The 22390-nt window shown below is 41.2% G+C and overlaps 1 protein-coding gene across 1 annotated transcript in view; it reads left to right on the top strand.

The window, feature by feature from the left end:
• LOC142249962 (flavin-containing monooxygenase 5-like) overlaps window positions 1-22390 on the top strand; it is a 232005-nt gene that overhangs the window by 166380 nt on the left and 43235 nt on the right. Inside the window, exons 4-7 of the mRNA XM_075321998.1 lie at window positions 609-771; window positions 3556-3698; window positions 11624-11820; window positions 13446-13801. Of these exons, the coding sequence (XP_075178113.1) occupies window positions 609-771; window positions 3556-3698; window positions 11624-11820; window positions 13446-13801 (859 nt within the window). The remainder of the gene's footprint in view (window positions 1-608; window positions 772-3555; window positions 3699-11623; window positions 11821-13445; window positions 13802-22390) is intronic.

A 22390-nucleotide genomic window follows, 5' to 3' on the forward strand; every position in this document is an offset into this window, starting at 1 on the left:
CAGCACCATAGACTAAAATGGTTGTGTTCTAGCCATGAAAACCACAGAATCAATAATGAAAAACTGACATCTGCATGAGCCCTTAGGTAGTGTTTTTCAGAGGAAAAAAATACTTTCAGGTCAAAGCTTGGTTTTGGCTTAGGAGAAAAATAAGCTTTAAGGAAACCAAAATGTGCTCGACATCAACAGGCCTTATAAGTTTAAAAACAATGTGCCTAATATCCTTATCTCCATATATGAAGTTAAGAAGTTAAACATATACAGAAGAAAATAAGATGTAGAATAAAGTATCGGAATGGTTGTAATGTAAGCAGGGGCAGCAGAATACTACATCATGATCTGAGTCCTGGGTGGAAGAAGCATTGTTCTTCATCTCAGACAAAACTGTGACTGCTTCAGCCGATCAAAGGCTGGCATGCTCACACCATAACATGTCCATGTAAGAAGACTGGCAAAGGGCACCGAGATGAGGTTATAGGAACGGCAGTGGTCTGGGAGACAAGTATAGAGTTTCTTCTATTTCATGCTGCATCTTTGCACTATTGATATGGAGGTGTCTAGTAGTGGAAAATCCCTTTAATCTTTTATGCTATGCAAATGTTTTTCAGACTGCAGTCTGCAGTATCAAAAGAAGCCCAAACTTTTCTACCTCTGGTCAATGGACTGTCACAACTGAAAAAGATGGAAAGCAAGAAGTCACTCTGTTTGATGCCGTGATGATCTGTACTGGGCATCATACATTTCCTAACTTACCATTATCTTCTTTTCCAGGTAATTATCGCTGTTATCACAATATACTATATTGTAGTTTAGATTCAGAAAAGTGTTTATGCCAGTGGAGTAACACTTTCAAAAGTCACATTTTTGTTCAACACTGAGTTAAGCTCTGTGAAATTAATAAAAATGTGCAGTGTTTCTGTCACGGTAGAGTGATGGAGGGGAGAGAGGGATGTAGTCCCACTGTCCCCAGAACCAGGCTTACCCTGAGAGGGGCAAGACTAAGAAGCTACCAATTCTTTCCCAGAGCCTCTGATGTTGAAGATGGACATGTCTGTCGGTAGGATCCAGGTACCACTCGAAGGCAGCTCCTTGTTTTTGTGTTCTACCAAAGTTGGTGCAAGGAGACACATTTGAAGGTATACACTGCCATTTAAGAAGGGGACAACCCCTAACACCCTAAGCAGCCTTTAGTTCCCTGGCATCTCTAGATGGGTTCTTTCACCCCGTGCAGTGTAGTGTGCAGGGCAGAGGGAACATTATTCCTGCTGTAGGTTAAAAACACAGAGAGGATAAGACAAACAAAGGTAAAAGAAGTGGCAATCGTACAAGCCATACCAAAGACAGGAAGGTGTAAAGGAAACAGATAAGTGAGGCAAACTGAAATGGGATAAAAGGAAGGGAAAACACCACAAAACTTCCAATCAGCAATCTTCAGCTACAGCTCCCAAAATTACTTCTTGGTTCATAGCTCACAAGTTCACTCCTGGGACTAGCTATAGCAAAGCTATCACTGGCAACTCCCTAAGCTGAGAGGGGAGTATATACAGCAGAGGTGAATGGGAAAGTCAGAACAGCTGAGACCCGGCTTTTCATCCAGAGTTAGTAGACCACATGAACTACTTAACCCTTGCAGCACTGGGCAAAGGGGAATCTGTACGGCCAGGAGCTTTAACCCTTGCAAGTGAGCGTGTAGCCATGTGCTGTGATCTCCTGACACCAATAATAGATGAAACTACTCTCCATCGTGGTACCCTCATGACAGTTTCTCATGCCAGAAATGCTACTAGTCTTTTACTGGACCACCATTTCTGATGAGATGCTTGGAGGTGCCTACCACAGCAAAGATGCGGTAAAATCATTGTGGCATGTGCCTCTTATTGAACTTGGTGCATCATACTCCAGCAAGTGCTTTATGAAGACTGGAGGGTGCAACAACAGTCTTAATGAATCAGTTTTAAAGACTTAAATGGGTTGTCCACTACTTTATAACAATGTCTCATATAACAATCCACAGTATCAAACAAGTGTCTGTTATTGCCCAAGATGATTTTGTGTTCATCTTGGTGTGAATCACATGAGAAACTGTTTGCAATACATACCCTGCTTTGTTCCTATGCCATTGCTTCTGATCAGCCCCCTTCTAGGTATGCTTAGCATGTCATAAATGTGTGACACACTCTACCCCTGAGGGACACTGCTGCGGCCCATTGATAAACTGTGGTAAGCGCATGTGCACCATATACTATTTGTCATACCACAATGTATCAACAGGTCGCAAAGCCAACTTGCAAAAAGCAGTCCAAGTTCATTGAGGCTCCCCAATGCACTTTCAATCTGATTTGCTTTGTTTTCTAACTTAGAAGCTTATTACTGGCTCTTTGCATCTCTATAAAAAGGTATCCTTATATTACAAGAAAACTTTGTATACAGCCATACCACTATTTTTGTATTTAAAAATGTGTTGACAGGTTCTCTTTACAGCATGCTGTTATGAGTGCTAATAGAAGTAAAAGTAACAGGTTTATGGTGTCACAATTACAGGTGTTAGAAAGAATGAGATTTATGGGTGGTCACTATGTTAAAAGATACAATGTTTAAAAATACTTTGCTTATTTTTTCTGCCTTCCATTTAGCTGGCTAATCAAATCAGTTACGTAACATTGAGAACACTGGGATGTAGTCACAGTTTTTCACACAAATAGGTGAAGATGAAAAACTAATTCTGTGAAAATCTGTCACCTTTAATTATATGGGATTGTACAATAGAACATTATCAGCCTCAATGGATTAAGTTCATTGAGGTGACGTTCATTACTTTTAGGTGAAGTTCATTGCTTTTTTTTTTTCTTTCTGCTATGAGTGCTTTATTGCTTGTTGCTACTTTCTAGCCTGACATGTTCAGAAATATTGGTTACCTTTCTCCATTCCGTGGAATTATATACAGCAGTTTGCTCCTCATGCCATTTTCCCTCTCAGCTCCTGACTGAGCTGCTTTTATCAATCCTGTAAAATTACAATCCCCCTGCTCCCATCTTCAGCAGATTCTAGAACAGTTCATTGTTCCCCTGACAGGTGATATTGGAAGAGAAAAAGATCAGACCATTAGTTTCATTAGCTGATCATTTTTGTTTGACTCTCTCCTCATTGAAAACATATGAATGCTCGGCTCATGTCTATCGGGGAGTCACGAAAGATAGTGTACCTATAGTGTTTGGCTACCAGCTATCTCATGTATGTGGCAAGTTTAGCGTCTGGCTTAAAAACTCTGCTCTTCTACCCAACTAGTCTGAACCCGACATCTTATTCTGTTATTCTATTTGCACTTGTGGCTTTCTTTCATATGTTATGTACAGTATTTCATGAATGAGAACTTGGTGATGGTGATTTATTAATATATTTTATTTGCCACTGAGCAGAATGATAGTTTATATATACATCAAATTAAGAAAGAAAAACTATAACTCCTTTGTGTATGTGTGTTACTACTTATCGTAGTATGGTCCAATATTTGCCTAAAGCCATGAACATTGAACTCATCTGTTTCTTTTCTTTTAGGAATAGAACATTTTAAGGGTCAGTACATGCACAGTCGAGATTATAAACTCCCCGATCATTTTAAAGACAAAAGAGTTGTAGTGATTGGAATTGGTAACTCTGGGGGAGACATAGCTGTGGAGCTAAGCAGGACAGCACAACAGGTGTGTATCAGGCATGAGAACATGTAATTCACATATTTAATTTCAGAATTTAAAGGCTGTGGACAATTTTATTGGTGCACACTTTTGGATTGCCGAGGCAGCTGCCTGCCTACAGAAAAGTAAGACCCCCCCCTAAATTTTTATTTTACAATTTTTAAGAAGTTCAACCACAGGCTCAAATCCCTTAAGGAGTCTAAAACAAAAAGTACATGTTTAATGTCCTATTTTTAAACATTTTCAGCATTGCAGAACTGTTTGTTTTTTAAACAAATGACTAGTCACTTGATTAGTCGCTCTAACCTTGCCCCATCTGCTCTTACACCTACAGTACCAATCCCTGTACCAAGGGGCATTGCATCGATTTACAGATCTCAGATGCCACCTGAAGTCACAGGGCACTCTAGATAAAAAGGATCACCTTCGTTCTTTGCGTTATAGCAATAGTCAGTAGGAGAAAATGGAATAGTCATATAAGGCCTCATTCACAAGTTCTTGTCTAAATACATACGTGGAAAAATGGTACATGTCATCGGTGTTTTGAATCAGTGAACTGTCCGTGTCCATTTTTAGCATAATTGTCAAGAGTATTTTTCACATTCACAAATTACAAAGCTTCTACTAATCGTTTGCAATGTTAAGCACAGACATACAGGTGCATCTCAATAAATTAGAATATCCTCAAAGTTAATTTATTTCAGTAATTCAATACAATAATAGAAACACATATATTGAGTCGTTACACAGTGATCTATTTTTATATATTATATAGAATCATTACACACAGAGTAATGTATTTCAAGTGTTTATTTCTGTTAGTGTTGATGATTATGGCTTACAGCCAATGAAAATCCAAAAGTCATTATCTCAGAAAATTAGAAGATTATGTAAGATCAACTGAAAAAATGATTTTATACTCAGAAATGTTGGCTTACCGAAAAGTCTGTACAGTAAATGCACTTAATACTTGGTCAGGGCTCCTTTTGCATGAATTATTGCATCAATGCGGCGTGGCATGGAGGCAATCAGCCTGTGGTACTGCTGAGGTGTTATGGAAACCCAGGTTGCTTTGATAGCAGCCTTCAGCTCGTCTGCATTGTTGGGTCTGGTGTCTCTCATCTAACTGTTGACAATACCCCATAGATTCTCTATGGGGTGTAGGTCAGGTGAGTTTGCTGGCCAATCAAACACAGTGATACTGTGGTTATTAAACCAGGTATTGGTAATTTTGACAGTGTGGACAGGTGCCAAGTCCTGCTGGAAAATTAAGTTTCCATCTCCAAAAAGCTTGTCGGCAGAGGGACGCATGAAGTGCTCTAAAATTTCTTGGTAGACAGCTGTGCTGACTTTGGTCTTGATAAAACACAGGGATCCTACACCAGCAGATGACATGGATTCCCTGACCATCACAGATTGTGGAAACTTCACACTAGACCTCAAGCAGCTTGGATTGTGGCCTCTCCACTCTTCCTCCAGACTCTGGGACCATGATTTCCAAATAAAATGCAAAACTTTCTTCTGAATACACCTTGAATCACTGAGCAACAGTCCAGTTCTTTTTCTACTTGACCCAGTGAGACATTTCTGGCGTTGTCTATTGGTCATGAGTAGAGTTGAGTGCTGTTTGTGGTTCTCCAGTTCGCGGTTCGAGTGATTTTGGGGGCTGTTCTAGATCGAACTAGAACTCGAGCTTTTTGCTAAAGCTCGATAGTTCTAGTTACGTTCAAGAACGGTTCTAGCAGCAAAAAGCCAAGCTAATTACTAGCTGGCTTTCCGCTGTAATAGTGTAAGTCACTCTGTGACTCACACTATTATGAAATTTCAGCGTATAGTGTACGGGAACAGCGCATTCAGATCACTGCTGCTGGGATTATGGCGATCGCCATTTTTTTTTTCTTTCCTTGTCTTCCTTCCCTAAGCGCGCGCGTGTGTAGTGGGGCGGACCAGCATGTCAGCCAATCCCAGACACACAAACAGCTAAGTGGACTTTTAGCCAGAGAAGCAACGGCATGTGTGATAGGATGTCCATGTCACATGTCCCTGCATTATAAAAACGGGTATCTGCCCGTCCGGACGCCATTATCTGCCTTCTGCGTCTGGGTGTCAGTCACCGCTGGCGTAGCTCCTGTCTCCGATACTGCTGTGTACGCTCTACACACAGCGCTATACAGAATAGGGATAGAAGTTTCTACTAGCCCTTGTAAGGGCTAATAACAGCAGGCTCAGAGCCATAGGTGATGGTCAGGTCCGTGGAAACAGATTTTAACAGCTACAGATAACAGCGTCTGTGTAGCTAAGGTCAGGGACTTCCTCGCTGCATTTCCCCATTAGGAGGGATAGAAAGTGAGGCTTCCTTTCCTGTACACTGACCCACAACCCTGCCACTGTACCCTCCTGCCCTTTGCACACTCAAACTCATTGTTACTAAGCCATTATACTAGCAAACTATGCTGCCAGTTTAAGGGCCGTAGTTGCATTGTCAGGGATAGTTATTGTTGTTTATTCTGCTGTTAATAAAGCTAGACCACCGCTGCAATCTACACCACCTCTCAATTTTTACTACCACATTTTAAGTGCACAATCTTGTCGCAATCAAAATGAGTGGCAAAATGACAGATGCTGGTGGAAAGGGGAAGAGGCGTGTTGGAAAAGGAAAAAAAGGGTTTGTCCATGGGGAAGGTGGCAAAGCTCCATTAACATCTGCTGAGAATAGACCATCTTCCAGCAAAAGTAAGATGTCTACTACTTATTGTGGACAATCCGATGTGCTCCCTTTTTTACGGACATGAACAACTGGAACAAAGGTAGATGATGGCCAAAAAAAGAAAATGCTTGAATGGATCTCAAGTGGTCCAACAAGTGCCCTCTCCGCCACCTCAACTACCGCATCCAAAAAACACCAGTCCTCTGAGTTGTCATCCCAATCACACTTGCTTTCTCCCAGCTCTGAAGTCTCCATCCGCCCTGCACAGTATGGTGGAACTGAGATGGCTGAGTCTGCAGAGCTGTTCAGTCACACTATAGCCTGGGAATCAGAGGTCTGCTCCCAAGCTACAGTGAGTACAGACCAGGAAATGGTCTGCAGTGATGCCCAGAACCTTTGTGACTCTGATTCAGGCCGTGATGACCAAGTTTCTGAGCATAATGTTGATCCTTATTCACAAACTTAAACACCTGTGGTTATAGACAATGAGGAACATACTGATGACGATGAGACGCAGATACCAGATTGGGATGACAACTTAAATATTCGGTCAGGGCAAGAAGAGGCTTGGTCTGAGGGTGAGGGGAGTGCAAACACAACCATTGATGAGGAAGTTCTAGATCCCACCTACTGTCAACCCACAGTCAGGCACTCGAGGAGGTCAACAGAGGCGGTGGAGGAGGATGCAACTGACGACGAAGTTACCTTGCGCCTTCCTGGACAGAGACGGAGCACTGGTAGCACGTCTACAACTGCATCCTCAGCCACCACTGTGCCTCTGAGCACTAGTCGGGGTGGATCAGCAGGTCGCATGCCCTCTAAGCCTTGCCTAGCCTGGTCCTTTTTTGACATAGCAAAAGATCGCCCAAGTTATGTGATCTGTAAAATTTGTCGTGATTCTGTTAGTAGAGGGCAAAACCTCAGGAGTTTGACAACTTCTTCCATGAATCGTCACATGAATAAATATCATATGTCCCAGTGGGAAGCTCACCGTGGTGCAATATGGCCTAGCGGAGCGAACCATCCACCGCCTGCCCCTTCCAGTGCATCCGCGCGCTCTTCATCTTCTAGGACTGTGGGGACAGCTGTCACACCTGGTTTTCCACGCACAACTTCCACCACTGTAACCGCAACAGGCAGTTTGCTTGGTAGGTCGTCAGTTGGTTTGGAAGGGGAAACAAGTGCGTGTGTACAGCTCTCTCAGACATCGATAGCACCAACGTTGTATGAAGGTAACATCATGTCTACGCCTGCACTTTCCTCACAAACCTGCATTTTTCCAGGGACACCCTACTCAACACAGTCTACACACAGCAGCCAGATCTCTGTCCCTCAGATGTGGTCAAATAAAAGGCCATTTCCTGCGACCCATGACAAAGCTAAGAGGTTGACTTTATCCCTCTGTAAGCTCTTGGCTACCGAAATGCTGCCTTTCCGCCTGGTGGACACACAGGATTTTAGAGACCTTATGTCTGTCGCTGTGCCCCAGTACCAGATACCCAGTCGCCACTACTTCTCTAAGAAAGGTGTGCCCGTGCTACACCAGCATGTCGCACACAACATCACCGCTTCCTTGAGAAACTCTGTGTGTGAACGGGTGCATTTCACCACCGATACTTTTTACCAGTAAGCATGGACAGGGACGTTACATGTCGCTGACTGGGCACTGGGTAACTATGGTGATAGATGGTGAAGGGTCTGCGCACAAGTCTTGCCGTCCCCACAACTTGTGTGTCAATCCTCTGTCTGTCCAAGTTCCGCCACTGCTTCTGCCTCCTCCACCTCGTCTGGGTCCTCCACCTCCGCCCCAAGCCTGCCTGGTCAGGCCACCAGCATTCTAACTGCGCAGAAGGAATCACGCACCCCTCATTACTATGCTGGCAGCAGAGCGCAACGGCATCAGGCGGTCTTTAGCTTGAAATGTCTTGGAAATAGGAGTCACACAGCGGCTGAGTTGTGGGCAGCTCTGGAGACTGAGTTTAATAAATGGTTGTCTCCACTCAACCTGCAGCCTTGTAAGGCCGTGTGCGACAATGCTGCAAACCTGGGTGCAGCCCTTCGCCTGGGCAAGGTGACACACGTGCCTTGTATGGCTCACGTGTTGAACCTTGTTGTCCAGCAATTTTTAACACACTATCCCGGCCTAGATGGCTTTCTGAAGAGGGCACGAAAACTGTCTGCTCACTTCCGCCGTTCAACCACCGCTGCTGAGCAACTTGCATCGCTCCAGAAGTCTTTCGGCCTGCCGGTTCATCGCCTGAAATGCGATGTGCCGACACGCTGGAATTCAACTCTCCACATGTTACAGCGACTGTGGCAGCACCGTCGAGCCCTGGTGCAATACGTCATGACGTATAGCCTGGGCCAACGAGATGCAGAGGTGGGGTAGATCACCCTGATGGAGTGGTCTCAGATCAAGGACCTATGCACCCTTCTGCAAAGTTTCGACATGGCGACGAATATGTTTAGCACTGACAATGCCATTATCAGCATGACAATTCCAGTCATTTACATGCTGGAGCACACGCTAAACACTATTCGGAGTCCGGGGGTGGGACAACAGGAAGGGGAGGAACTACAGGAGGATTCATATGCGCAAGACACAACAACATCACCAAGGTCCAGACGTTCAATATCACCAAGGCGGCAGGCATGGGACCATGGGGGACAGGGCTCAACAAGGGCGCATAGTAGCAGGCTAAATGTTGAGGAAGGTGCAGGAGAACATGAAGAAATGGAGGACGAACTGTCCATGGACATGGAAGACTCAGCGGATGAGGGAGACCTTGGTCAAATTTCTGTTGAAAGAGGTTGGGGGAGATGTTAGAGGAAGAAAGAACGGTTAGCACCTCTATGCCACAAACACAGCGTGGATTTGGTCCGCATGGCTGCGCAAGACACATGAGCGCCTTCTTGCTGCACTACCTCTAACATGACCCTCATATTGTCAAAATTAGAAGTGATGATGACTACTGGCTTGCCACACTATTAGATCCCAGGTACAAGTTCAAATTTTGTGACATAATTCCAGCCATAGAAAGGGACGCACGTATGCAGGAGTATCAGCAGAAGCTGTTACTCGATCTTAGCTCGGCTTTTCCACCAAACAACCGTGCAGGTGCAGGGAGTGAATCTCCCAGTTGTAACTTGACAAACATGGGACGGTCTCGTCATCTTCAACAGTCTACCCATACCAGTAGCACCGTATCTGGTGCTACTGGTAACAGCAATTTTATTGAATCTTTTCATAATTTTTTTAGACAATCCTTTGCAAGGCCACCAGAGACAACAAGTCTGACACATAGTCAACGGCTGGAGAGGATGATACAGGAGTATCTCCAAATGAACATCGATGCCATGACTTTGCACATGGAGCCTTGCTCATTTTGGGCTTGAAATCTTGAAAAATGGCCAGAGCTCTCCACTTACGCCTTGGAGATTTTGTTATGTCCAGCTGCCAGCATTGTCTCTGAACGTGTCTTCAGTGCTGCTTGGTCTGTGCTGACAGATAAGCGCACGCGTCTGTGCAGTGACAATGTGGACAGACTAACGTTCATCAAAATGTACAAGTCATGGATCCACAAGGAATTTACTACCCCTGTGTCATCCTGGGGAGAGTAAATGCTTGTGGATTTTGAATGTGCTTGATGCCAATCTACCTATGAAGTGTACAACTGGGGCACAAGTGGTGCCACTGAAGGGTTGGTTGTGTGTGGGGCCCAATTTTTGGAAAAAAGAGAGACTCCGCTTGGAGTAACCCTTGCTTACAGTGTTTTTAAAAATGATCCAAGATGAACAGAGCTGGGATCAGGAAAGACTTTGCTACCTACCCCGGTGTCATCCTGGGGACGGTTAAGGATGGCGTATTTTTGAATGTGCTTGATGCAAATCTACCTGTGAAGTGTACATCTAGGGCACAAGTGCTGCCACTGAAGGGGTGGGTGTGTGTGTGGCCCAATTTTTGGAAAAAAAGTGAGACTCCGCTTGGAGTAACCTTGCGGTGTTTTACATGATTTTAGAAGGGCATGCCATGCCTATGTCTGTGTCTCCTCCTCTTTTTTTCTTTGTCCAGCTCTTTTGTTTTCGCATGAGTATATGTCCTTGTCACTTTCCCATGTTTGTGTTGTGAGTTGTTTGTCACCTTTTGGACACCTTTTGAGGGTGTTTTCTAGGTGTTTTTATGTGTTTGTGATTGCCTCCCATTGTTTCCTATGCGGTTCGAGTGATACGCCGAACCGGTTCGCCGAACCGAACTCGAACGAGATCTCCGTTCGGTAAACCGAACTTGAGCCGAATCGCGACCGGTTCGCTCATCTCTTGTCATGAGTGGCTTGACACAAGGAATGTTACAGTTGTAGCGCATGTCCTGGCTACGTCTGTGTGTGTGTGTGTAGTGGCTCTTGAAGCACTGACTCCAGCAGCAGTCCACTCCTTGTGAAACTCTCCCAAATTTTTGAATTACCTTTTCTTAACAATCCTCTAAAGGCAGCAGTTATCCCGGTTGCTTGTGCACCTTTTTTTACCACACTTTTTCCTTCTACTCAACTTTCCATTAATATGCTTGGATACAGCACTCTCTGAAAAGCCGTCTACTTTACAAATAACCTTTTGTGGCTTACCCTCCTTATGGAGTGTCAATTACTGCCTTCGGGACATCTGTTAAGTCAGCAGTCTTCCCCATGACTGTGTAGCCTACTGAACCAGACTAAGGGACTATTTTAATGCTTAGGAAGTCTTTGCAAGTGTTTTGTGGTAATTATTCTAATTGTCTGAGATAATGACTTTTGGGTTTTTATTTGCTGTAAGCCATAATCATCAACATTAACAGAAATAAACACTTGAAATAGATCCCTCTGTGTGTAATGACTCGATATAAGATATGCATTTCCCTTTCTGTATTGAATTACTGAAATAAATTAACTTTTTGATGCTATTCTAATTTATTGAAATGCACTTTTACATATTTTTCATAGACCCATAGACTTATATTGGCACTATGTGAATATCACCATGAATGATAATTGGTTCATGTATACGGTAATCCATGAAAACAAAGTAATATAACACATATGTACAACGCGGTCATCTGAATGAGGCTTAGGGAAAGTTTGAGAAGGATTTTGCGAAGTAAATTTGACTAGTCAATCTGTTTATCTTTAGAATTTTACTGAATGTCATATTAACAATGAACATTGGATATGAGAGGTGTTTTTCTTCTCATAAGGTATTTTTAAGCACAAGAAGAGGAGCTTGGATTATAAATCGTGTTTCTACCAATGGTTATCCAGTGGACATTGTGAAGCTATCTCGATTTTGGAGTTTGATCCAAAAAGTGTTCCCTAATTTGCTAAACTACATGGCAGAAAAAGCAGTCAATCAGAGATTTAATCATGGCAACTATGGACTTGTGCCACGGCATAGGTATAATATACAAGTTTCTTAGTAATTATTTTTATTATCTCTATTGTAGATGATTGGGTTTAAAGGCTTATAGCATACAAACACCGTAAATATATGTAAGGCATCTGTAAACTACAAGAGTTTAATGCTGTGGGAAAGCATCTTTGAAAGCACTGACCACACACTTCATGTCTATCTCAGATTTAGCAGAACATTGTGATCGAAAGATCTGGTAAAAGCAGTGACAGTTTGGTAATTTGTTGAACAGCACCAAATAATAAAGACAAATCAGAATTTTAGGAAGAATAAGAGCATTGCCAGTAGACTTTTGAGGGTTGACTGTTTGGAAATTAACTCTCCATTTCGCTTAGGCTATTCACAGGTGGTTTTTCACAAAGGTAGATGTCAATCGTTTTTTGATGTAGTCTGTGTACAAACGTTTTTACACAGATGCCATGTTAACCAAAAGTAGGAATGAAGATAGGAATGTAAGATTGGTTTAGAGGATATAACCTAATTTTTTTTAACATTTATTTAAAGGGTTTGTCTAACAGTAACATAATTTTTTTTTATGCAAGGATTGATTGACAATAATTAGCATACTCTACTTCTAGTACCCTCACAGAGCCATACAGCTATGGAGGTCTGCGCCTTCTCTGGATATAGCGTCTCTTGTTTGGAAGACACAGCACTACTGCAGTGGTCAGGTGTCTGGAACAACACACAATCGGATGTTTGTCCAGTCTTTTAGTCTCCTAATCTCTACAGCTAGCTATAAGCTGCAGTGATCTAGTGATTTCCGAATGGGGCAGTCACTAATTCTGTGTCTGGCACAGACTACGGAGTAGGCAGCACTAGATTTACAGAACACTGGAAGGTGATCACATATGTCATAGTTATTGTTTTAAATCAATCTATGACTAAAAAACAAACAAAACGTGATTTTACTATCTGCCAACCCTCTTATTAATGTTAAAGTAAGAAAATGGAGCAAAGTTTGGCACACATCTCAATTTTTTTTTTTACCTAAAGGCAGTTGAAAATGAGCTATTTTTTTTTTTTAAGATGTCTAAATGCTTTAATGGGATATCTGTCATCAGATTTTTGCTACTTCATCTGAAAGTAGCATAATTTAAAGAGATTCTGAAACTAACCATGTGTATCTTTGATCACTGTTTGCAGCCATTCTGACTTTATCTCAAAATTGAGCTTAGCAGAGCTGAGAGCTGTCCTGGTCCTGACCAATGTTAATCATAGAGCAATAAACACTTTAGTATAGGTAAACAATAGCTCGCACACAGATAAGAGAAACACAGATGTTGTTACTTTAACCCTCCCAGCATGCTGTCCTCAGCTTAGATTCCAAAATCCTGGTGACAGAATCCCTTTAATAGGTTTGGGACCATTCAGTTTAACTATTTTATACTGGTATATTAAACAGCAGTCTAAACCCCTTTTGTGCACCCTGCCTTAAATGTATGTCATGGTGAAATGTTATTTATTATCGTGCTGTATATGTACACGCAAGGACAAAGCGGGCAAAGGGAGATGCTATTTTCCTATGCTTTTTAAAATCCAAGTGCAGTAACTAGTTTGGTCATTTTACTGCAATAAAATTTCCTGAAATATGTTTAATACTTTCACAGATATAGCAGCCAACATCCAACAATAAATGATGACCTTCCAAATCGCATCATATCTGGATTTGTTCAAGTTAGGCCAAATGTCAAGGAGTTTACAGAAACTGGCGTCATTTTTGAAGATGGGACAATAGAGGAAAATATTGATGCAGTCATTTTTGCTACAGGATACAGGTTTTCTTTCTCTTTTTGTGAAGAAACAGTTCTTAGTGTTAAGAAAAACAAGATTTCCTTGTACAAATATATGTTTCCTTACCATTTGGAAAAGCCCACACTGGCAGTGGTGGGACTCATTCAACCACTTGGAGCCATCATGCCAATATCTGAGCTTCAGTGTCGTCTGGCAACTCAGGTTTTTAAAGGTATTCATCTATAAAGTGCATTTTAGTGTTTTATAGTAGAATGTTAGTATTGCTGGCTTTTATTATTAGAAATTAAGTTATATACTTTCTATGAAGGTACAGATACTGAAAGGACTTATTCAAGAAATGTACTAAGATAAATACACATTTAAATATTTAACATTTGTCTAAATACATTTACCTAGCATGAGGTTGCGCTCACTAAATGTACTGGGGGATACTCGCTTTGCTGGTAGATTAAGGCACACAGGAACGGTTTTCTATTTTTAGTCCAGTTGATTTATTTACACCCATAAACTAGCACTGCAAACGTGATTGGCTGTTTGTTCTACATTAGTGTAGCTCCAAAGCCTTTTTCTGAAGCATCACATTGTACCACCACTTCTCGATCTGGTTCGAAATACTTCAGGGTTGCTGCATCTGCAATAGCCTTCTTTACTGACCGGAAAACAGTTTCCTGGTTTTCTGTCCATTCCCAGAGCACATCTTTGTGGGTTAGCTGTCTCAGTGGCTCACACATATCTGACAGATGCTTGCAAAACTTGGAGAGATAATTTACCATGCCCAGAAATCGTTGCACTCCACACACATCAGTTGGGGTTGGCAAATCTTGAATTGCTCTCACCTTTTCTGGATCCACTTTTACACCATTTGAGGTCCGAAGATATCCAATATATGCAACGTCTGTCATTTTCAGTTTGAATTTGTCCAAGTTCAGCTTTATTTGTTTTGCTCTACATCGGTCCAAAAATTGTATCATCTTCTGATCATGATCCTTGATTGCAGATTCCATATCTTCACCTTCTCCCACTATAAGGATATCATCTGCTATTGTTTTTGCTCCAGGAAGTCCTTCCAAAGCCTGAATCAATTTCTGCTGGAACATCTCCGGAGCAGGTTTTAGTCCCATGGGCAGTCTCAGCCATTTATAGCGTCCAAATGGTGAAGAAAATGTTGTCAATAAACTTGATTCTTCAGTCAGTTCCACATGCCAGAATCCATTTTTGACAATACATACAGAAAATATTTTAGCTTTTGATAGATCTGGGAGAACATCATCCAATGTTGACATCGGGTAATGATTTCTTTTCAGCGCCTTGTTGAGTGGCTTCGGATCAATGCATATTCTTAATTAACAAATTTGTCCCAACTTGGAATCAAGGAGCATCACTCCACTTAGACAACTTTAACCTTATCTCATGATTATCATCAAAAGATACTCAGAGTGTATAAATGCAAAATAAACAATTCTATACGCTTTTTTTGGATAAAACCCAAAACTTTATTAACCCCTTCAGCCCCCGGGCACTTTCCGTTTTTGCGTTTTTGTTTTTTGCTCCCCTTCTTCCGAGAGGCGTAACTTTTTTATTTTTCCATCAATCTTGCCATATGAGGGCTTGTTTTTTGCGGGACGAGTTGTACTTTTAAATGAAACCATAAGTTTTACCATATAGTGTACTGGAAAACGGCAAAAAAATTCCAAGTGCGGAAAAATTGCAAAAAAAGTGGGATTGTACAATAGTTTTTGGGATATTTTATTCACCGTGTTCACTATATGGTAAAACTGATGTGTGGGTATGATGCCTCAGGTCGGTGCGAGTTTGTAGAAACCAAACATGTATAGGTTTACTTGTATCTAAGGGGTTAAAAAAAATTCACAAGCTTGTCCAAAAAACGTGGCGCACGTTTTGCGCCATTTTCCAAAACCCGTAGCGTTCTCATTTTTCAGGATCTGAGGCTCAGTGATGGCTTATTTTTTGCGTCTCGACCTGACGTTCTTAACGGTACCATTTTTGCGCAGATGCTACGTTTTGATCGCCTGTTATTGCATTTTGCGCAAAATTTGCGGCGACCAAAAAACGTAATTTTGGCGTTTGGAATTTTTTTGCCGCTACGCCGTTTACTGATCAGATTAATTGATTTTATATTTTGATAGATCGGGCATTTCTGAACGTGGCGATACCAAATATGTGTGGTTTTTTTTTATTTTTTTAACCCTTTAATTTTCAATGGGGTGAAAGGGGCGTGATTTGAACTTTTTAGGTTTTTTTTATTTTTTTCAATTTTTTAAAACTTTTTTTTTTTTTTATTTTACTAGTTCCCCTAGGGGGCTATTGCGATCAGCAATCCGATCGCTCTGCACTATCTGCAGATCTCAGCTACAGAGCTGAGAACTGCAGATTTGCTGCTTCACTTTCAATGCCGGCTGTATTCCGGCATTGAGAGGAAGTGACTCATGTTAGCTACAGGCGTCATCACATGACCCTGTGCTACCATGGCAACCGCCGAAAGTCACGTGATCATGTCACGTGACTTCCGGTGGGGGCGGGGTAAGTCACTGTCATGGCGGCGCCCATATACATATCGCTGCCAAGACTTTGGCAGCGAAATGTAAGGGGTTAATGGCCGCGGGTGGAAGCGATTCCACCCGCGGCTAGCAGGCACACATATCAGCTGTTGATAACAGCTGATATGTGCGCGTCTCGCCGCCGCCTGCCGGCGGCAGGGGGCGGGGCTTACCGGCACACGATCCATGACGTATCTAGTACGTCATGGGTCGTTAAGGGGTTAAGCAATCAAAATATATGAATATTAAAATAAACAGGGAGACACACCTTGTTGAAGGACGGAAATTATGCCTCCAATATAGACACACATCGGTATTAAGGTCAGAAAAAGCACAAATGTCAGGGATTTTGTGTCCATACATGTGTCAAATAATATCACGACATTATCGCTGCCATTGCCACAATTTGTCAAAAGATGAACAGCACAAGCGGCAGCGCAACCTTTTATTAATAATATGCAGGTATACCAAGACAATATTCATATATGTGCGTTGCCGCCAGTGCGTTCAAAATATATGCACCCAATGGTCATGAGATTTAGATGATACAAGCAGATTCTACATATAAGTAAATTATAGTCCACAATATGGATGTGTATCACCAGCTGTCCATATTTGAATGCCCCGATATGCACATAAAGATCTTACGATTGGACCATGCAGAATGATTGTATTACGTTTTATCTATAGTGTACATAAGATGTAGAAGGAGCTTTCATCCAAAAAAAACTGTTGATATATAATATACTACAGCTGTGGCACACTTCCAAGTTGTCGGCTATTTATAAATAAGGCATCATAGTGTGCAAAAAAATACAAATCGCAATGTATTAGGCAACCCTTTCATTCATAAATACATGATACCACTATCACGCTCAGACAGGAGTGTCTATAACCCACAGAGTATATGTCAAAATTATACTGGTTACACAGTCAGACAGCGCAGATCGCAATATACTAAACCGGGTTTTCACCTATAAACATGTAATATAGCTGTCACACTCAAACCAGAGTGTCTGTGACCAGCAAAGCATATGACACAGGTATACTGATTGTAATAATATTAAATATACCACTACCTGTCTGAGCGTTCAACACATCCATGTGTGGGAGGGAATACAAATGCCTAAATGCTGATTTTACAACTTTCACCTGATCAGTAGTGGTAACCCATGTTATAAATTCCCAGGTACATGTAAAGACCTAGTACTGCACGGTGTTAATAGAATGCCTATGACAATAGGTGAGTTTACCCAAACGCATAAAGATAGACACATATGCATGGAAACACACAATAGTAAAGGAGCAAATCTGACATTAATAATTACCTAGGTGCGGGGCAGCCCGTCCTTCCACCTTTGACGCACTTTTCGCACTAGCTTCTTCAAAAAGAGGCGTGTGTCAAGGAGGGAGAATGCTGCATCTGATATGTGCCCGTGCAACCAATCAAATTCAGCCGTTAGAACTATCGACCAATGAATGTATTAGAATCCAAATGGGCTTTGTGTCAGCGCATAGAATAGCATCAGCCTGTCTCATTAACATGTGCTTGCCGGGTGCGCGCGCCGGATCTCATGCGAGAAACGCACATAGATCCCAAAAGGTACACATCCAGAAAACACGAGCGGCATTTGGACCACACATGCGCTAAGCCCATCTAGGATATCTATATATTATCAGTGAGCTTTAACAGTATATAATATTATATTTTATTTTTTTTTTTAATTTATAACGTATATATCGGAACAGATCCTAGACATATGGCAAAATATACACCAATATCTGCAAAACTTAATTCTGTGTAAAACACCATTACAAAACTATATATTTATTCAATGGTCATGGTATCATCACCAGGGATGTTCCATATATATGATCTCTTTAACTGTATCTATACAATATTTAAATAGCTATATCAACCATAATAAATAAATAAATACTGGAATAAAAACTTTTTAATATATGGAACATATCCATGTTTTGATCATAGCGTGACCATCTATGAGAATATCCACCATACATTTTTTATATTATATCATCATTATATTCAATAATTCTCTTTAATTCCAACAATGAGAGGAAATCCCCATATACTGTTCATCACATCACTCAGTCCTTCATTAGGTCAGATTTCAGCAATACAGTTGCATGAATAGTCTAAGGATTAAAATAACATATATTAAACACCAAAAACACACAGCTTATAAACTAACCCACCCATAAAAACTTCAACGGCGACAAGAACATAGTGAACATTAACTGACTAAAAAACTGTAGCCCTAAGGAATAAGCTATTTTCAAAAAACCTCCAATTAATAGTATATAACTTGTTCCTACCATGGAGTGACTTAAACAAACTAGAACATCTTTAATCTACTCATTCAAAAACGACCCAAATCCGTTGCTCTCATTCAAACCCTGGGGGATAACAGAGAACAATAGAGAAGGGTGTTTAAATGCCGCGCCAACAGATCACTCGTTCAGATGGTCAGACCAATGTCACTTTATTTTCATCCAGGTCTACGCGTTTCAGGACCTGACCTAGTCAATTGCCCTAAACTGCAAACCATTGGTTTTGCACTGATGGTACATTTTAAAATGTTTGGGCAGGCTTTTTAATGTAGTCACATCTTCTACCGTTTTAGCATTTCTGATATCCTTCAAGTGCTCTAATACTCTCACTTTCATTTCCCTTGTAGTCAGCCCCACATATTTTTGAACATTGGCATTCTGCTACATATATTATGCCGACAGACGAATATGTGAGGGTCCTGCGAATTTCAAACATCCTAGATCCATCGTAGTTGTGAAATTTTCTGGTTTTTACGCAGTTTCCACATGCCTTACACAGGCCACATGGGAAAAAAACCCATATCGAAGGGGCGAGTTCTCTTGTAGGTGCCTTCTTGGCATAGTGGCTGTGAACCAGCAGATCTCGCAAATTGCAAGATCGTTTGCCCACAATCGATGGTTTAAGGGACAAATATTTCTTCAGGATGGGGTCAGTTAGTATTGTATCCCAATGTTTTTCAATTACATCCTTAAGTTGTCTCCATTGGGAATTGTATGTTGTTATAACTCTAGTGATGTGACTCGATTCGTCCTTAGATCTGGATCTTGATCCAAATAGAAGGTCGTCTCTATTGGTATTGACAGCCCTCCTATAGCCTTTTCTGATATTTCTCCGGCTATAGCCTCGTTCCTCAAATCTTTGGGCAATGTCCACAGCTTGAGCTTGAAAGTCGGCCTCGTTAGAACATATTTGCTTGGCCCGTAAAAATTGGCCCACAGGAATGCCTCTTATTGTAGAAGGTAAGTGTGATGACGTGGCATGTAGCAACGAATTGGTAGCCGTAGGTTTCCGAAACATATCCGTAATTACTTCTCCATTATCATTAGAAATTATTTTTATGTCCAGAAACTCTAATTGCTTCCCAAATTTGTACGTTAATTTAATGTTCAAATTGTTTCTGTTGAGGTCGGTCATCAAAGTCTGTAATTCGCTCTCTGACCCCTGCCACAGAAACCAAACGTCATCAATATATCGCATCCACTCCTGAACTCCTGCCATGGCTGGTATACTGTCCCCTAGAAAAATTTGGCGTTCCCAATACCCCAAAAACAGGTTAGCGTATGAGGGGGCGCAAGACGCCTCCATCGCGGTACCCTGTTTCTGGAGGTATATCTTGCCATCAAAGGTGAAAAAATTGTGATGTAGAACATATTCAAGTAATACCAGAAGGAGTTCAGCAGTGGATGTATCAATATCAGTAGAACTTAAAAACCAAGAGACTGCCCGTAGGCCCTCCTCATGTCTTATAGAGGTGTAGAGTGATTCGACGTCTGCTGTCACCATGACCATTCCCTCATCAATATGAATATGATTGAGCCTCTGGAGAGCGGATGTAGTGTCCTTAATAAATGATGGTAAACTGCTCACCAGAGGCTTGAGGAAATGGTCAATGGCGACAGAGACTCTCTCACACAAACTCCCATTCCCGGAGATAATTGGTCTACCGGGAGGGTCCAGCGGATCTTTATGTAGTTTTGGAATGAGATATAGACAAGGCATATGGGGCTGTAATTTTTTAACATGATCCAAAAATCTTTTTGGAATCGTGCCATCATCAAAGGCTCTTTCCAAGAGTTGTACCAGTTTGGTTTGGAATATTATAGTAGGATTATTGGTCAATGGTCTATAACAAGCAGTGTCATCCAATAATTTGTAAGCCTGTTTTTCATATAGGCTACATTGCCACACTACAAGGTTGCCGCCTTTGTCGGCCGGCTTGAATTGAATGTCCTTTAATGCTCGTAATTGTTTTAGGGCCACCTTCTCTTGTATATCTAAATTAGATTTACCAATGGATCTATTATATTCCAAATTTTCTATTTCTTTAGTAACTAATTTGGTAAAAACATCAACTGCTGGACATAGGCTGAGGGGAGGAAACGTTTTAGATTTACCAAATATGTGTCCACAGAAATTAATATCCATTATGGACTTAAAAGCCAAGGAAACGCTTTGGCTTTCCAAAGCAACAGATCTGTTTAAACAGGGGACTTCCTTGGGCGTATTGAATACTTCGGGCGACAATAAGGAACTAAAACAATACAAAAACTATATTCATAAGAAGACTAAACTTTGGTGGAATAGAACCTCGCTAACTATCTATCTCAAAAAATTGTTCCAAGGGGACTTAGAATTCAGCTATTTCCATCTTTTGAGCTGAACAATGAAGATTTGGTGAATAGATGGATGAACGCAGCTGAAACATGCTCACTGGAATTCATCCAGATAATTATAGAAAGTAATTTGCTAACCTTAAAGAAATTGGATGAGGATATTGAGAATCTTATGCAAGTTATGAAAAAAGATCTCACATTGGAAGAACTTAATAAATATATGAAGGATATTGAGACTGACATAGACAAATGGGAACAGGAAATCAGTCAAAATAAAGCAAAAAATATCAACGTGACGTCAAGGATTTTGAAAATAAGACAATTTATCGGTGGCAACAAAAAAAGAGCGTTCCAAGAAAATTGTCTGTACAGAGCAGTACCAATGGCAATATCAATACTTCTATGTCAGACAACTATGCCTCATCAAGTGATCTTGATGATGTGGGTGACATATCAAAGAACAAGAGCTCGAAACAAAGATCAAGTACGGTATCCTGACATCTTTAATCCCAACAATAAGCGGAAAAAGGGAAATGAACACTATAAGGTGATTAATTTATCTAATTATGTTCTTTCCGATTTCCAATTACGTGTCCTTGAAAAAGGCCTGACTTTTCTTTTCCCCTTCTCAACACCTAGACAAATTTTCGACGATAAAAGACATCAATTTATTTGCTCGTAAGCTGGTATTAAGACGACTACATTATAAAACTAATTCCAACGAGATTTTTACTACATCGGCTGAGAGAGAAGCATAGCAAAATTTGGAGTCATTGGCATTAGAGAGTGAAATTCCCAGTAAGGTTAAGTTCCCTGACCACATATTTGGTAAATCTAAAACGTTTCCTCCCCTCAGCCTATGTCCAGCAGTTGATGTTTTTACCAAATTAGTTACTAAAGAAATAGAAAATTTGGAATATAAAATAGATCCATTGGTAAATCTAATTTAGATATACAAGAGAGGGTGGCCCTAAAACAATTACGAGCATTAAAGGACATTCAATTCAAGCCGGCCGACAAAGGCGGCAACCTTGTAGTATGGCCATGTAGCCTATATGAAAAACAGGCTTACAAATTATTGGATGACACTGCTTGTTATAGACCATTGACCAATAATCCTACTATAATATTCCAAACCAAACTGGTACAACTCTTGGAAAGAGCCTTTGATGATGGCACGATTCCAAAAAGATTTTTGGATCATGTTAAAAAATTACAGCCCCATATGCCTTGTCTAGATCTCATTCCAAAACTACATAAAGATCCGCTGGACCCTCCTGGTAGACCAATTATCTCCGGGAATGGGAGTTTGTGTGAGAGAGTCTCTGTCGCCATTGACCATTTCCTCAAGCCTTTGGTGAGCAGTTTACCATCATTTATTAAGGACACTACATCCGCTCTCCAGAGGCTCAATCATATTCATATTGATGAGGGAATGGTCATGGTGACAGCAGACGTCGAATCACTCTACACCTCTATAGGATGGCCTACGGGCAGTCTCTTGGTTTTTAAGTTCTAGTCCTTCTGGTATTACTTGAATATGTTCTACATCACAA

This window comes from Anomaloglossus baeobatrachus, chromosome 8, assembly GCF_048569485.1.
Source record: "Anomaloglossus baeobatrachus isolate aAnoBae1 chromosome 8, aAnoBae1.hap1, whole genome shotgun sequence".
Classification (NCBI taxonomy): Eukaryota; Metazoa; Chordata; class Amphibia; order Anura; family Aromobatidae; genus Anomaloglossus; species Anomaloglossus baeobatrachus.